At 54.2% G+C, this 16,664-nt stretch overlaps 2 protein-coding genes across 4 annotated transcripts in view; one reads left to right on the top strand and one right to left on the bottom strand.

Moving 5' to 3' along the window:
- The first annotated feature begins 398 nt into the window (after positions 1 to 398).
- On the top strand, positions 399 to 8,478 carry RNPEP (arginyl aminopeptidase). The gene is made up of 11 exons (XM_058855585.1): positions 399 to 812; positions 1,155 to 1,295; positions 2,890 to 3,038; positions 3,562 to 3,678; positions 3,795 to 4,030; positions 4,816 to 4,929; positions 5,141 to 5,253; positions 5,563 to 5,671; positions 6,262 to 6,486; positions 7,066 to 7,208; positions 8,210 to 8,478. Exons 1-11 carry the CDS (start codon positions 399 to 401, stop codon positions 8,372 to 8,374), a joined length of 1,926 nt encoding a protein of 641 aa, XP_058711568.1. The 3' UTR covers positions 8,375 to 8,478.
- Positions 8,479 to 10,372: 1,894 nt separating this feature from the next.
- Positions 10,373 to 16,664, bottom strand: part of LZTR1 (leucine zipper like post translational regulator 1) — a 35,383-nt gene continuing 29,091 nt past the window's right edge. The window contains exons 16-20 of one of the 3 annotated variants that reach the window (XM_058855786.1): positions 16,262 to 16,388; positions 15,017 to 15,166; positions 14,693 to 14,798; positions 13,915 to 13,995; positions 10,373 to 11,176 (exon numbers count right to left, since the gene is read on the bottom strand). In XM_058855786.1, the coding sequence (XP_058711769.1) occupies positions 11,060 to 11,176; positions 13,915 to 13,995; positions 14,693 to 14,798; positions 15,017 to 15,166; positions 16,262 to 16,388 (581 nt within the window). In that variant the 3' untranslated portion in view covers positions 10,373 to 11,059. Of the gene's footprint in view, positions 11,177 to 13,914; positions 13,996 to 14,692; positions 14,799 to 15,016; positions 15,167 to 15,903; positions 16,056 to 16,261; positions 16,389 to 16,664 lie in introns of those variants that run through there. The other 2 variants (XM_058855787.1, XM_058855788.1) reach the window with 2 other exon arrangements.

The following is a 16,664-nucleotide window of genomic DNA, read 5'->3' as shown; positions in this document are numbered from 1 at the left end:
TCTTGATTCTGCCCAACCCATGGATTCCCCTCTTCTCCTGAATTCTCTCTGGAACCTCCATAGATCTCTCATAGATCCCCCTTCATCCCCGTAACATGGGTCCCACCGCATGTCCCCTCCATCCCCCGCTCACAGATCCCCCACCCATGGATCCACCTTATCGATGCCCCCATTCCCCGCCCATAGATCCCCGACGGATCCCACCCACAGATTTCTCTCCATCTCCCACTCGTGGAACCCCGAGGGATCTCCTCCTCCATCCCCCACCCGTGGATTCCCCATCTCTCCTTTCCCGTCTCCCGGGACCGCCCCGCGCCCGCCCCCGGACGGGACCCGCCTCCCGCCCCCGCCGGGCGGTCCCGCCCCGGCCCGGCCCCGCTCCGGCTCCCGGCGCGGCGATGGCGGCCCCGGTGCGGGACCCGGCCCCGGTGCGGGACCCGGCCCCGGTGAGGGACGCGGCCTCTGCCAGCAGCGCGGGCCCGTGGTCGCTGCGGCACCTGCACCTGGAGCTGAGCGTGTCCTTCGCGGCCGCGGGCCCGGGGCGGCTGCGGGGCCGAGCGCGGCTGGAGCTGCGGTGCGAGCGGGCCGGAGCGGAGCTGAGGCTGGACGCGCACCCCGCGCTGGCCGTGAGCCGCGCCGCGCTCCTGCCGCCGCCGGGCGGGCCCGGGGACGCGGCCGGGCAGGCGCTGCCCGTGGAGAGCCGGCCCTTCGCCAGCTATGGCAGCGCCCTGCACATCGCCCTGCCCCAGGCCCCCCGTGCCGGGCAGCTGCTCACCCTCCTCATCGACTACGAGGCGGGCGAGGGGCCCGGGGTGAGCGGTGGGACACCGGGGAACACCGGGCCCGGGAGGGGGGACGGTGGGAGGACACCGGGGAACACCGGGCCCGGGATAAGCAGGGTCGGTCGAGGAAATACCGGGCCCGAGGGGTGACCAGGTGGATGGAAGGGACGCCGAGCCCGGTAGGATGCACGGACTGGGAGGACGCTGGGTGTAGACTGGGGGCTGCCAGACCCGTGTGGAGCTGGGGGGTGGTCCAGGGGACACCAGGCCTGGTGTGGGCAAAGCACCCCCGGGTGAGGAGCCCCTTCCCAGCTCCCACAAGGAGCTGCCGTGGTCGAGCTGCCTCTCACTGGGGTCCTGGTCCCTCCCCAGGTGTGCTGGCTGTCCCCTGAGCAGACGGCGGGGAAGCAGAAGCCCTACATGTACACACAGGGCCAGGCTGTGCTCAACAGGTCCTTCTTCCCCTGCTTCGACACCCCTTCAGTCAAGTTCACCTATTCAGCCACCGTGAAGGTAAGTGAAGCCCCAGGAGCAAAACCTTCACACCCACCAGGTGCAAAACCCTCCCTGAGTGCAAAGTTTGCTGGGGAAGAAAGTCCAGAGGAGGCCATGGAGATGATCCAAGGGCTGGAGCACCTCTGCTCTGGAGCCAGGCTGGGGATGCTCACCTGGAGAAGAGAAGGCTCCAAGGAGACCTGAGAGCCCCTTTCAGTGCCTAAAGGGGCTCCAAGAGAGCTGGAGAGGGACCTGGGACAAGGATCTGGAGTGCCAGGACAAGGGGGAATGGCTCCAAACAGCCAGAGGACAGGGACAGATGGGATAATGGGAAGGAAATCTTGGCTGTGAGGGTGGTGATGCCCTGGCACAGGGTACCCAGAGCAGCTGTGGCTGCCCCATCCCTGGAAGTGTCCAAGGCCAGGTTGGATGGGGCTTGGCGCAACCTGGGCTAGTGGGAGGTGTCCCTGCCCATGGCAGGTTGTGAGACAAGATGATCTTTAATGTCCCTTCCAGGTTCAGCTGTTCTGAGCTGTTGGGTCCCTTGCAGGGAATGTGCCAAAGCACTGGGGCATTACAGCAAGGGCTCTGCTTCAAACCCTCCTCCTCAGGCCCCAGCTGAGAAATCACTCTGTACTTGGGCTATTTTTCTCTTATGTGCCCTTTTGGATGAGGACAAGCAGCCCCAGGGTGCTCCTGCCTCTCCCCAGCTGCAGTGCTGCTGCTCCAGGGGTGGATGCATGTGCTGGTCTGGCTGTCCTGCCCAGAGCTCCTGGCATTTGTCACAGAAAGAGCTGAGTTTGGGGGAAAGCAGCTGGAGGAGGGTGATGGTGCTGGGCCATGCTGGGTCCTGGTGGCAGTTCTGGAGCTGCCAAACTTCCAGGAAGGAGCAGCATCCCCAAAGATGGCATTAAATGCAGATTCCCTCCTTGCCTGCGTGTGGGCATGTGGTGGCACTGGGCCACTGCAGCGTGCTGGCCTGCTGTGGGCAAGGGGAGCTGCTTAATGGTGTGACACCAAGCCAGTGCCAGTGGCACCAGGATTGATTTAGTTTGCTCTCCCAGGGCAGAGCCCCTCTGGTGCCTCAGAGTGAGCGTGGGATGGGGCTGTTGCTGCGCTCTGGTGTGATGCTCTGTACCAAGGAAACCGTATTCCCTGTGCACCATGGGGCTCACCCCCTGTTTGGGGTAGGGGACATTGGATCAATGTCCCTGGGCTCAGCCCAAGCTGGTGGATTTGCCATGGGTTCTACGCTTGCTTGGGAACAGGAAGAATGAGTTGTTGTGCAAGAACTGGGAGGGGAGCCAGCGGCTGAGGGATCTGCATCCTCTGCCCTTCCACACCTGCAGCTCCAGCATTTCCTTATCTCCTGGTAGCTCCAGGAGCACCTGGGGCAGTTCCAGGTATTGCAGTATTGCAGGGATGCAGCTGGGATCCCAAGTGTGAGCTCAGGGTGTTCCTGCTCTGCTCCCCAAAGCCTGCAGTGCCCATGACCCCAGCATCTCCAGGCTGGCATGCATTTGCCATCAGACACTGTGGCATCCCAGCTGGCTTAGCTGGCCTCCCACTGTGATGCTGTGGATCTAATGGATGGTTTTACTCACATGTTCAGGTCCCTGAGGGCTTCACAGCTGTGATGAGTGCCACGAGCTGGGAGAAGCAGAAGGATAACACTTTTGTATTCAAGATGTCCCAGCCAATCCCCTCCTACCTGATCGCTCTGGTTGTTGGGGACATCGTGTCTGCTGATGTTGGCCCAAGGTAAAGCTCAGGAGGGCTCCAGAGCTGTGGGAGCTTCATGGTGAAGCTCCTGTGGCAGCCACCTCCTGCCTCTCCCTGCTCTGTGGGGCTCTGGAGAGCAGAGGTACTGGCCATAAACATGGCACAGTCAGTCCTTGTCTCTGTCACCAGATCGTGGGCTCACGGGGTGAGGGTCCTTCTCAAACTGGAGAGAGAGAAGGAGCCTTGATGCTGTGTTCCCTCACCTTCAGGAGGGTCCCTGCACGAGAATGAGGGCAGTGGGTCCCTGTGCTTGGAGCATCCCACATTTCCTCACAGGCTGCTGCTTTCTTGAGTTCTTGGCTGCCACTGCAGCCATATAAAAGCCCTTTGACATTCAGACAAGGAAAGAAATCATATCAATTTGCACTATTGGCCTCTTTAGATGCCTTTATTAGCAGGGTTTTATTTTCCTTTGGAATAAACCTGTGCAATTTCTGTCTGATGAAGCAACAAGGTGAAAGTCCCCTAATGGTTAAAATTCCTTTTCTCTGCACTTGGCCAGGAGCCGTGTCTGGGCCGAGCCCTGCCTGATCGAGGCTGCCAAGAAGGAGTATGATGGGGTGATTGAGGAGTTCCTGGAGGTTGGAGAGAAACTCTTTGGACCTTATGTTTGGGGCAGGTATGGCTGGAAAGTTCCTGAAGGATCTGGTTCCCCAGGGACAGGGAGAGAGTTTCCTTCTGTCCCCAGCCCCGTCTTCAGGAGGAGTGGGGTCTGAGCCCGGCCTTCCCTGGCAGGTATGACATCCTGTTCATGCCGCCCTCCTTCCCCTTTGGTGGCATGGAGAACCCCTGCCTCACCTTCGTCACGCCGTGCCTGCTGGCCGGGGACCGCTCCTTGGTGGACGTCATCATCCATGAGATCTCCCACAGCTGGTTTGGCAACTTGGTCACCAACGCCACGTGGGGCGAGTTCTGGCTGAACGAGGGCTTCACCATGTACGCCCAGAGGCGCATCTCCACCGAGGTCTACGGTGCGTGGCCGTGCCTGGCTGTGGGGTGCTGAGCCCTGTGTGGGGCTGGGGTCTGTGTCCCTCCAAGTGCCACTGGGGACGGAGCCTGCGCTGCATCTCAGGAGAGGTGAAGGGCAGCAGCTGCAAGGCCCTCTGTAAACTGAGAAAGAGTAGGTTTAGATGAGATATTATGAGTTTGGGGAGGCACTGGCACAGGTGACCCAGAGAAGCTGCGGCTGCCCCATCCCTGGAAGGGTCCAAGGCCAGGCTGGATGGGGTTTGGAGCCACCTGCTCTAGTGGAAGGTGTTCTGCCCATGGCAGAGGGTGAAACGAGGTGATCTTTAATGTCCCTTCCAGCCCAAACCAGTCTGTGATTTCTGGTGGCCTTTGCTCTGAGATGGAGCAAAAATTCCTGCAACCCCTGGCAGGAATATGGGCACTGTGCCCTTGCCTCTCCTTCCTCATCCTCCTGCAGCTCCCATGTGGAGCTGATACCAGTCCTGAGCTCCCCCCTGGACAGTCCTGTCCAGAATCTCGTGTTCTCCCAGCACAATTTACTGTATCCACACAAATTGAAGTGGCTCCAATCTCTCGCTGCCTGGGGCTGGGTTGCCCCGTGTCTCCCTGCAGCTCTGCCATCCCAGCTCCCTGTGTGTGAGTTTCCTCTCTCCCAGCTCGTGCACTGATGCTGTTCCTCTCCCGTCCCAGTGCCTGCTGTGCTCTCTGTGCCCTCTGTGCCCGCAGTGCCCGCTGTGTGCAGGGGTCTGGCCGGGCTCCCCGAATGCCTCCGCTTGTCTCTGCCCAGGTTTGCCCTACACCTGCCTGGAGGCTGCCACGGGAAGGGCCCTCCTGCGCCAGCACATGGACGCCACCGGGGAGGATCACCCGCTCAACAAGCTGCGGGTGGTGATCGAGCCAGGTCTGAGGGTGCTCCTGGGCTCGGGGCAGTGGGGTGCTCACGGGGGAGCTGGAGGGAGCTGGGCTGTTCCACGGCTGCCAATAACAGCAGAATGGGTGATGGGACCCAGGAGGGATGGGATGGGCTGTGCCCAGCACAGATCTTGGTGCACATGAGGGCTGTGTTGTTTTGCAGGTGGGCAGAGATTTCTGAGGGTTTTGCCTTTTTCTAGGTGTCAATCCAGATGACACGTACAATGAAACACCCTATGAGAAGGGATACTGCTTCGTTAGCTACTTGGCCCATCTTGTGGGCAACCAGAGCAAGTTTGATGCCTTCCTCCAGGTGGGTGTGAGCTGCAAAGTCATCCAAAATGCCACAGCAGGAGGCCAGGCCACAGCAGGACCCTGGGAAGGACAGGCTGAGAGGGTGGCTGGGGAGAGGAAGAAGAGGTGGGAAACGGGAATGTGAATAGGGGAATAAAGATGAAGGCAGAGCCTAGCCTTGTGCTAGCAGCAGGTGCTGGGAATGCTGAGGGGTATCCCTGGGGATGGAGGGTGCTGAAATGGGTTCCCCCATGAGGTGGAGCACACAGAGGGGCTGGGCAGCACTGCTGGGGTGAGTGTCTGGCATCAGCCCCATCTGTCCCCACAGGCCTACGTGAACCGGTTCAAGTTCCAGAGCATCACTGCAGATGACACCCTCGGGTTCTTCCTGGAGTACTTCCCAGACCTGAAGGAGAAAGGCGTGGACTCCATCCCAGGTCAGCACAGCGTCATCCTGGCCAGGGAGCAGGGGCTGCCACGTCACAGCCCCGCACCCGTGGGTGTCATTGCTGCCCACGTCCCCCAGAGCCTGTGCACGTGGGTTTGTGTGTTTTACTGGAGATGCTGTTGCTGCCAGCCCAGCTCTGTCAGAGGATGGCACTGGCCAGCTGGGATCAGGCCCAGCCTTGGGCATGTGCCAGCTCAGCCCAATTTTTTTCCATTCAAACCAAGTCCTTGCTCTGCAGTTGGGTGCTGTTTCATGGGGTGTCCATGACTCAGCCTGGTGAGTCTGGTGAGCACTGGGATCAGGCCCAGCCAGCACTCTGCACTTGGCCCAGCCTTGTTGGAAATCCAGGCTTGGCAGGAGCTTTCCGTGCTGGAGCCAGCTCATCCCGCTGGTGGTGCTGGGGCTGATACCCACAAGCACACCCTGAAGCCATGTGTCTGATGGCCTCACCCCATTAGTTTGTGGTGGTCCTCAGGCAGGTTTGGTGGCACTGGGGGAAGGCAGTGGGGGGTCTGAGCAGCAGCACCTGGTATGGGGCTCGGGGATCTGTTCCCAGCTCTCCCTCCTGCCTCGCTGCAGGGTTTGAATTTGACCGCTGGCTGAACGTGCCAGGCTGGCCGCCCTACCTGCCTGACCTGTCGCCGGGGCAGCAGCTGATGAGGCCGGCGGATGAGCTGGCAGAGCTCTGGGCAGCTGATGGTTTGAACATGGAGGCGATCGAAGCTGTGGACATCATGGGCTGGAGGACATACCAGCTGGTGTATTTCCTGGATCAGGTCCTGCAGAAATCCCCCCTGCCTGAAGGTGAATGAACTCCCGGGGCTGTGGTGCCCAGAGGAGACACAGGGTGAGGTACCCCAGTGCAGCCAGTTGGCCGGGGATGTGAAGGCACATCAGGGGACACACACGGGTGTGTGGCCATCAGCTCCTCTCCAACTGCTCTGTGGCTGCTGGTTCCAGGGGAGCCTCAGTTGGTGTGGTGGGGGATGGAGAGCCAGGGTAAGCATGTCCCTCCATTTGTGGGGACATGTGCAGTTCTGCTGTCCCCAGGCTGGCTCTGCTGGGCTGTCATGTCCCTGTGTCACCACAACTCTCCTTGCCCTCTTTGCTGAGGAATCTCCCCCCACTTTGTACTGGCACCCCAAGCCACCAGCACATGGCCCTGCAGGGCTGCCCAGCCTGGAAGGCCCAACATGGGCACCATCCTGCCCAGAGCCAGCAAGTGCCTGGGGTGCTCCAGAACTGGGGGTGGGGGGTGCTTGGGCAAGGGCTAGGACTGACCCAGAGCTGGGAGGATCCCAGAGAATTTGCAGCACAGCTGGGATGGACTCATAGGGTTCCCTGGGAGCTGGGTGGGGTATGGTGACTGCTCTCCTCTCACAGGCAATGTAGAAAGGCTGAGCAAGATGTACCCCAAGATCTCCAAGGCCCAGAACGCTGAGCTGCGACTGCGCTGGTGTCAGATTGTCCTCAAGAACAACCTGGAGGCTGAGTACAGCAAAGTCAAGGACTTCCTGCACAGCCAGGTTTGTCCCTGGGCAGTGGTGGCAGTGCCCAGCAGCATGCCAGTGGGGAGAGAAGGGCACAAGGCCTTCAGTGCCAGAGAGACAGGGGTTTGCCCTTGCTTTTGACAGTCCCACAGGATGGTTTGGCTTGGAAGGGACCTTAAAGCTCCTCTTATTCCACCCCATGCCATGGGCAGGGACACCTTCCACTAGATAAGGCTGCTCCAAGCCCCATCCAACCTGTCCTTGGACACATCCAGGGATGTGCCAGGGCCTCACCACCCTCACAGGAAGAATTTCTTTTCAATATCCCATCTAATCCTGCTATCTGGCAATGGGAAGCCATTCCCCATTATCCTGTCACTCCAAAGTCACATGGCACTAAAAGGGGCTCTGAGGTCTCCCTGGAGCCTTCTCTTCTCCAGGTGAACACCCCCATCTCTCCCAGCATGGCCCCAGAGCAGAGGGGCTCCAGCCCTTGGAACAGCTCCATGGACTCCTCTGGACCTGCTCTGTCCATGTGTGTCTTGTGCTGCTGTAGACTCCAGAGCTGGATGCAGTGCTCCAGTGCTGGGAGTTATGAGAGGGCAGAATTGCTCACCTGCTGCCCACACTGCTGGGGATGAGCCTCTGACACAGTTGGCTTTCCAGGCTGGGAGAGCACATGGCCAGGTCACACCCAGTTTGTCACCCAAGTCCTTCTCTGAAGGGCTGCTCTCCACCCCTCCATCCATCCCATCCTGACCCAGGTGCAGGACCCTGCACTTGGCCTTGTTGAACTTCATGAACTTCTCAGGGTCTGCTCCTTCTCCAAGGTCCAGGTGTTCTCCCCTCTCCAGGTGCTGTGGTGCCAGGGGCTGCCCACGGCAACATTCTTCATCTGGTCCCATTGCCACGTGCTCTGTGCCTCACTAAGAGCAGGCTGCTGCTGGAGGCATCCTGGGGGATGGGGAGGGGAATGGGGGGTGTCACCCCCGGGCCTGGGGCAGAACCTGGGCCATAACTGCTCTGTCTCCCTGCAGGGCAAGCAGAAGTACACACTGCCCCTGTACCGTGCCATGTGGGGTGGCTCTGAGGCCACCCGGGCCCTGGCCATGGAGATCTTCTCTGCTACGGCCCCCCAGCTCCACGTCAACGTCCAGAACTATGTCAAGAAGATCCTGGGCTTGGGGGGGGCTGAGGCCTGAGGCAGCCTGGGCTCTGCTTCCTCTGCCACTGTTCTGCTGGCAGGACCTCAGTGCCTCCCTCTCACTGCACATTTCCTTATTAAAATGTGTAATTTTTTTTCTCAGTGTTCTTCCTGTTCCCAGTGAGTCACGGGCCACCTCAGAGTGACTCCCTACCCCACTGCCAGCCCTGCTCTGGGCACTTGGGGTGCTGCTGGCTTCTCCCCATGCTGGCACTGGAGGGATGGGGGGCTTGGCCTTAGTGCCTGCAGGGCTGGAGCAGCTCCTGGCCCTGATCCAGCTCCTTGCTAGGCTCTGCCCAGCTGTCACAGGTCCTGTGTGACAGTGGGGACAGCAGGAGCTGGTGCAGTGTGGCAGAGCTGAGACCTCCTGGCTCCAATGCCCTGAGCTGCTGCACCAGAGGAGGTGGGGATTGCTTCTCCACCTTGCTTTTTGCCACCATGCTGGGGCTCACACTGGGTTGGAGGAAAGGGGTGCTCCTGCTCTCCCACCAGCAGTCCCAAGGGCTTTAAAGAGCCAGTGGGGCCTGCATGGGGCAGAGACTGTAGGAATAAGCTGGACAGCCACAATGTTCCTTATTCCTTATCAAATGCAGCTATATGACTGCACAAATTCCAGTACAAAACTGCCCAAGGAGTTTTGCAGTTTTTGCAGGAGCATCAGTAACCTGAGAGCCTGCTGGCCATGATGGTACCAAGGTGGTGAAGAACACCTAACTGTCCTGGAAAGCTCATGTGTACCCCACAGTCTGTGTGCCCCCTACAACACCTCCCATCCTGTGATCTCCTAGGAAACTCTGGGGTGTCCTCTCAGAGGTGCACTGTCCTGCCACTCTGCACAACACCAGCCCAGAGGCAAATCTCAATGGGCTACAAGTTTTCACACTAAATCTCTGACTTAGCACTCTGGTCCCTGCAGCTGTGACTGAATCCAGCCCCCTGCTAAAGCCAAGACCCCCTGGTGCACGCTCAGAGGGTGAGGAGGTTGCACATTTCCTCACAAGTGGGCTCAGGATTTAGAGGGCTGGTTCTGGCATGGTTGAAACCAAGCTGTTCAGCCTGAGAAAATGCTTCCCTGGGCAATGGGTGTCCTCTAGTGGATCAGCATTACTGGAAATAGACTGTAGTGTCGTTACAAGTTGCAGTGTAGAACCTTTCTCCAGCTGCCAATCTGGTTTCCCAGGGAACACAGAGCCTGTCAGTACAATTATCATGACCTCTGGTTTAAAAGGTGCCCTTGGCTCTCAGAAGCACCTGTCACCTCTGGTCTGACTCACCTGAGCAAGCCACCAGGGAGACAGATGGGGTGGTCCCTCGAGCACTTCCCTTGGATTGAACAGGTGACATGTTCTCCACTGCACAGACTGCGATACCCTTGCACACCGGAGCACGTGCAGGTGTGTCAGGCTGTGGATGCTGACAAGCTCACAACTGCTGCTCCAGGAAATGCTGAATGAAAATCATGGCTGCAAGGGTGGGAATGTGAGGGTTGGGAGCTGCATGTCTCAGCAGGGATCCTGCACCACTCCAGCTTCAGACAAGCAGAGAGCAGCCCCTCTGCAGCTGAAGCAGGACAAGGTTTTGATTCCCAGCTGTCACTCCCTCCCAGGGCAGCCCCAAGGGCTCTGGGCAGGGCTGGGACAGTTCCACCACCAGAGACTTTACCAACACCACATTTCTGGTGCTCTCCAACCAACACCATCCAGCTGTGAGGAGAGGTAAAGCTCCTCTCCTCTCCTCTCCACTCTGCAGTGTGGGAAGCATCCAGCACAGAGCCGGGGGCTGCAAGGGGAGGAAACAGCAGCTGCTCCTGCATGGGCTGGGAAGGGCACTCTGCCTTCATTCACCTTCCTGCAAAGACAAGGGCTCACAGAGACACTTCAATATAAAATTAGTAACAAGATGTAACACACTTATTTTTAACAATGTGACCTTCATCAAGCGCAGAACGTTTTTTGCTTAGTTTTTTTCCAAAATGAAATCCAAGTTAATAATGAAATGCCAGGAGATGTTAATTCTTTATTAACAAATAGATTTAGAAAGGCTTAGCAAGACAGGATTAATGGATTTGATGGTCAGAGAGGACTGCTATAATCTTCCAGTCTGACCTGCTGCAGAGCATAGGTCTGGATTCCCACAGCCCACCAATCTGGGCAGTTGCACAGGGGTTTATCTGTTAATCCACACCATGGAGGCTCTGAAAAGTCAATGCATTCTGGTCCAAGGTCCAGTCTCCCTGTGAACACCACGTGCTCTTGCTCCCAGTTTCGTTCTGACTTCCCCTTACAGCCCTTGGGGCTGCGTCAGCTGAAGCTCTTTAAATAGTATTTTTAAATATTGTGTTTCAAAGGATTAGAGACTCTTATTCATGACTGCTTGATTTTACAGTATGAAAGTAATAATGGGCTTGATTATGAACTTAGTAACTCCCCAAACCATGTGGAATTAATTCAGGCCCGCAAAGATTTCAAGTCTACATTTGGGTAACAAATGTAACAAAGTCCAAATGCTGCACAAAGGTACAAACCCAGAAAATCCAGAAAGAGCACCTCAGCTGTCCCTGCTCCTCCAGGCCTGCTGTAGTGTGCAGACACTGAGCTACTCCACACGTAACAGTAAACCAGAGCCAGCTCTAAAGTGCCCGTGTTTTTCAGGAAAAAATGAGAAGGTGGATTACCAAGGCATGTCATATGTCTGCACTCAGCTCTGCACACTGCTTGTCTGAGATGTGGGTAGCTAAGGAATCTATGATGTCAAGGAGGAGGAGCTGACTGAGCGAGCGGAGATTTGGCAACTTGGAGACCTTCAAGGAAAACAAAACAGAAAAAAACAGGAAGAAATTAAAACCCTCCCCAAATCACAGCTCACGTATTCCCCTTTTACCCTAGGCACCCCATAGCAAGTCCAGCTGGGCACAGATGGTGTGAGATCCCAGCTGTGGGGCTGGGCTGCAGGGAACAGACCATGGGGCTCCAGTCAGGGCTTAGAACCAAATTCACACTGCTGGGAGTGGAGAGGAGGAGGAATCTGCCCCCAGAGCTGCCCCTCTGTTGGTACTGACAGCCCCACTGCTACAGGACACTGACTGAGCACTCTCCTAAAAGCAATGCTGGGCACCAGCACAGCCTGAACTCTGAGATCTGTGGTTTAGAACTGAAAGTGTGACTCAGGGCCTGATCCCTTTGCTCCTGTGGAACAGCTCTTCTCAGTGTCCATGCTGCTTCTGCTGGCATTCTTCCTGCAGTCAAAGCAGGTCACTGGAGCACTTGCCAATGAAAACCTCCACCACATCAGACAGAGGAGAATGAATCTACAACAAACTTCATGCTTTGGGACTGTTCAGAAGCTCGACTGTTAGCAAAAAGGAGCCCTACACATTCCATATTTCCCCTTAACCTCATGGTAAGGAGCCAGTAATCCCTCTGTCTAGAGGCATTAACACACCCCCAGCCTCCAGGCAGACTGTGCCCAAGGCCTTACTCTAAGTGACATTATCACCTTGCTCTAGGGAGCTGCACTGGGATAAAGAATAAAGATGTTCCAAGCAACGTTTGAAGGCCAGGAAGGAAATGGCTGAGGATGCTTTCAGAAAGAGCTCAGGATATGCTTGAAGCAATATCCCCAGTCTAAGGATCTGCCAGGACTGGGATGGAGAGAGACCCCCTTAGCACTGGTGGGATCCTGCCCCCACCCCAGGCACGCACTGCAGAACAGATCAGGGTGTCACTACAAACATGTCACAACAGTTTATTAGGGGTTTTGTACAACACTGACACACAAGAGCCTGAAAACACATTGCCCAAAGCAGTGAACCTCTGGCAAACAGCTCCTCTGTAATGCTCCTGCTGTGGGGAAAACTCCTTAACAGTCCAAACCCAGAACAGCTTTAAGTAACTGGAGGAACAGGAGATCCCACAGCCAGGGGCCCAGCCTGCCTGAGCTCCGGTGACCCACCGGGCTTGTGCCTGAGAACAAATCCCCCTCAGAGCCTGTGGCTGGCCCAGGAGCAGAGACTGTCCGTGCCCAGCCACACTGAGTCACCCAGCCCAGGCCAAGAATCACACACTGAGGCCTCTCAGGCCAAGGGAAAACATTGCATAATTGAGATTTCTCCGTGCACATCTGCTTGACAGTCTTCCAGACACGTTTTGATGAACACTGTTCTACCAGTCAAGAGTTGAAATAAAAAACATTTCCCCACATCCTGGTGAGGAAGTACAGCTGAGGAACGCCCTCCAGCTCCCACTGCTGCCTCCCAGTGTTGCAATATCCACTTCCCCCTGTATGTTCTGGGGAGAATCACACCTCTTTGTCTTCCTGTGGCCTCCACTGGGAAGTGATACTTCATACTGTGATATTTTAGCCCTCAGCAGCTGCAAGGCACTGACCCCAACCCTAGGGATTGTCCTGTACCCTGCAGTGGGACCATTCCCCATCCCTGCTGAACTAGGCTGCTCCACAGGACTCATGGGGACAGAAGGAAACAGGCAGGATGAAGGCAGGGGCTGCAGCCTCACACTGTGGACTCTCCTCTGGGAGTGATTTCTGGATTCTGGCTCCACTCTCCATGCTTTTTATGCAATTTCAGTTATTTCTGAATGTAAAATGCGTCATGCTCCAGCAACTTTGGCATTTAATAAAGAGCCTGAACACCATACTGTCTTCCCTCCAGACACTAATGGGACACAGCAGTGCTCTTCTTCCCCAGGAGGATTGTGAGTTTAAATATTCAAAGGAGAGCGAGCTACTTGAATATTAACTAGGGAATTATTATCAGTATGTGTGTAGCATCCAGAAATCCCAATTCCTATGATTTATCTACCTATTTCAGCAATGCTAATGACATGAGCAATGAACTGATGACATGCTGGGGAACTCTTATGGAGGGATCACATCTCATATGAACAATTAAATGACAATATCCTCATTCTCTCAAGGGAGGACAGGAGTATCAGCACATCAGGCTCTTGACCTTTCCTGCCACTAATGCATAATCCCATTGAAACAAAACCACAGAATTTTTAAGATTGGAAAGGACCTCTAAGACCATGGAGTCCAACTGTTGAACATGGAAATCACAGAGAGCTCAGCCAGGACCGGGTAATTTGTTTTAGAGCACATGACAATAAAATATTGTATGATAGAGAATACTTCAAGGGAAGTATGAGGAGCACACTGGTAACTGCTAGTAAGGGAGAGATTTGTGCTCTCAACATACAACAAACTTACCCTGCTATACACACACCAACCCAACGAGGGCATGGCACTAAATTAACAGAACAACTGGAAATGGAAGCAGTTTTGGGTAACTTCTGCTTGGAAGGGCTTCACATTTCTAGACTAGCTTGTTCTAGTCTTTAATTTACTTTGGTGTGAGAAGTGTGCCTAGCAGTCCTGTCAGTGAGCATCAGTAACATGTAGCCAGCTCTCAGCTGTCTCACATGAGGAAGAATTAAACGTATTTCTATATGAACGTGTCTTTAACCAAGGCAGTGACAGAGGACAGCAGCTCTCAAAAGCCACAGAAAAGATGCAACCAACCTTGGTGAACTGGTGAACGATGATGTGCAGGCAGTGCCTCTTCATGTCCAGGGCCTGGGTCTTGTCAGCTGCCTCTAAAATCTAGAGCAGGAACAAAAATGTGATTTCTGTTCTGCACAGCTCAGATGCACAGTTCTGACCCAGAGCAGGTAACTCCTCTTAGCAATATCTCCATTTTGCATTACAAACTGAATCTTTTCTGAACTATTAAAAAATAAGCCTTGGATTTAAAATGTATGGAGTCCTCAAGAGCTTATCAGCAGGAATTGCTTCTGCTTGTGCTGCAGAGGTTCAGGCTGTCTGCCTGGTAGCTGGCATTGACTTTCTTACCACACAATATCTTTTGCTAGCTCAAACTCCACTGCCAGATCCTGTCAGCATCACTGATAAAACAAGACTAATGTCTGTCACCTGCAGACCATCATTTGCCATTTGTCCTGGAACAAATGTCTGCCAAAAAGGGTTTACAATTGAGTGCTGAGCACGTGGTTGTCTTAGAAAGACTTTTAGAAACACAGTTCTGTAATGGGGGATGGGAGCTCAGGAGGAGCCAGGTGAGCAGTACCTGCTGAACCCTGCAGCACAGGAACAGAAGAGACACAGTACCAGGTAAGGAACAATGCTGCTGAAGGCTGGGATCCTACACACATCTTCACACAGGGCCACTGCCACTGGAAGGGTCTGGGCAGTCCCAGAGACCTGGCACTGGAGTTACCCACTTGACCAGATCCCTTGGCTTTCCTCTGAGTGACTAACTCTAGTGCTTGGGGACAATTACCTGGAGCACATTCTCCACTGTGACATTCATTTCCAGGTTCTGCTTACAGTAGGCCTGGAGCCTGTTGTTGGAGAAGCCATAGTAGTAAGGTGCTGCAAAAAGGTATCTGTTCATCCCATTGAGGAACAAACCAGAAAGCGAAGGTGAGAGCACTGATGGCAAACAAATCCCTGTGAGGAATGGAAGTACAGAGCCTGCTGGTGCCCCCCTGACAGACCACCCTCTCTGTGCCATGTCTGTGCCAGGCAACCCAAAGCAAAAGGAAGGTGACCTGCTAGATGTGCACTAAGACAGATCCTCCAATTCCTTTGAATCTAAGGATACAGGGAGTCCTCAGGAGGCATGTTCACTTCTCCATAATAGATGTATCTAAGCATGGACTCAAATGCTTGCTTGCTGGGAACCATTTCACCTATAGAAATGTTCACTTGCCCATCTTCTGGCATGAAGGAACGGAACATGGCTTCAAAGTAACTGGAAAGGGAAATAAAACTGATATAACACATTCTGCAGACAGATGGTTTAACCCAGTATTGTTCAAAGGCTGCTATTCAGAACTGCAGCTTCCAAAGCAACACATTCCGGTGACAACCTGGGCAAAAACACTGCTCATTTATTTTTTCATGTATGTCTGCCAGCGAAAACTCCAAATATAATCCCCCTAATTACCATCAGAACTACCTGAAATTTGTCTGTTTCTTGAAAATTAGGACACATGGTGCTTTGCTTTTTCTCTAATTTGCATAAGATGCAGCAGAGAGCTTAAAGCATTATGAATTTCCTTGGTATCTACAGGCTGCCAATCATCAGGGCTGTTTTAAGAGCTGTGAAATGCTTCTGGTAAAATACCACTGTAACTAATACTGAATATTGTTACTGGGTCTGGAAAAATCCTGTGAAGGTATTTGAAATAGAAATTTTATGTGAACACTTAATGTTTGGTGGAACATAAGATACAGGTCCACAGAACATACAAGTGCAGGACAAATTCACTTCACCCACACCCACACCCTGAGGAGGGAGAACACTCCCACCATCAGCAGGGTCCTTTCTCTGCATAAAGCATGGGAACACTCTAGTCTCTGTCATGCACCATTTTTTATATTTATTCATAACCATTATTAAATATCAGAAATTGAGAAAGAAATTCAAGTTCCACATGATACAATATGAATTGTTCACTGTCAGAAGGCTCCTTCTGACCTCACTGGGCATCTGTTGCTTTCCACTTCACTGAAAGCACTTTAAGTTTTCAATCCTTTTTCCCTTCCTGTGATTTTACAGATGCTTTGTCTTGCAGTGCAGCTTCTCACACACCCTCTGCAGGATCTCTGCAGTTCTAATTTCTTCCTATCTTTCCCTGCTGGGTATCAAATGGAAAAAAAAAAAAAAATTTAATCACTACTGCTTGAAGGCTTATTACACTCATTGAGCAAAGCTGCATCTTAACACTTCATGCAGATTTAAGTTCCTCCCTGTCTTCTAAACCAAGCCAGCTGAGCACAGACTGTCCAGCCCTGCAGGGTCCTTCACACACACTCTTGGTACAGTGTTAGGAACAGGGCTCACCTGGAGCGAGCTGCCAGGATGGCTTTGTGGGCTGGCCGTGGGTGCCCATCTAGGAGCAGGATGATATCACAGAATTCAGTCCCAGCTCCTTCCAGGTAAGCCTTCATGTCCTGAATTAAAGATGTTCCTGAAATTAAACATAATGAAATAAAGACATGATAGTTCCAGGTGACCAGGTATTATCAAATTAATACATGGTCAAGCCAGAGTTCCAGCCCCTCTTCCCTTTGGGACTCTCAGTGTGAATTTGAGTCAAGTCCTTCATAATCTTGGAGCAAAATGAGTTTCATCCTTCCCCACCACAGCTCATTCCCTACTGGCCCTCCGAGAACCAAACCTGTCAGCTCTGCTTTCTGCCACTGACAGCAAACTCCAGCTGTGGCCACCTCCCCAGAGATAGGAA

This window comes from Poecile atricapillus, chromosome 23, assembly GCF_030490865.1.
Source record: "Poecile atricapillus isolate bPoeAtr1 chromosome 23, bPoeAtr1.hap1, whole genome shotgun sequence".
In the NCBI taxonomy this organism is placed as follows: domain Eukaryota; kingdom Metazoa; phylum Chordata; class Aves; order Passeriformes; family Paridae; genus Poecile; species Poecile atricapillus.
Note: the sequence above shows the minus strand (reverse complement) of the source record. Positions and strands in the feature narration are given on the sequence as shown.

Coding starts and splice junctions, on each gene's coding strand:
- RNPEP (XM_058855585.1), top strand. CDS start 399: ATGGCGGCCCCGGTGCGGGACCCGGCCCCGGTGCGGGACCCGGCCCCG. Junction 813..1,154: donor AGGCGGGCGAGGGGCCCGGG/GTGAGCGGTGGG, acceptor GTCCCTCCCCAG/GTGTGCTGGCTGTCCCCTGA. Junction 6,487..7,065: donor GAAATCCCCCCTGCCTGAAG/GTGAATGAACTC, acceptor CTCCTCTCACAG/GCAATGTAGAAAGGCTGAGC.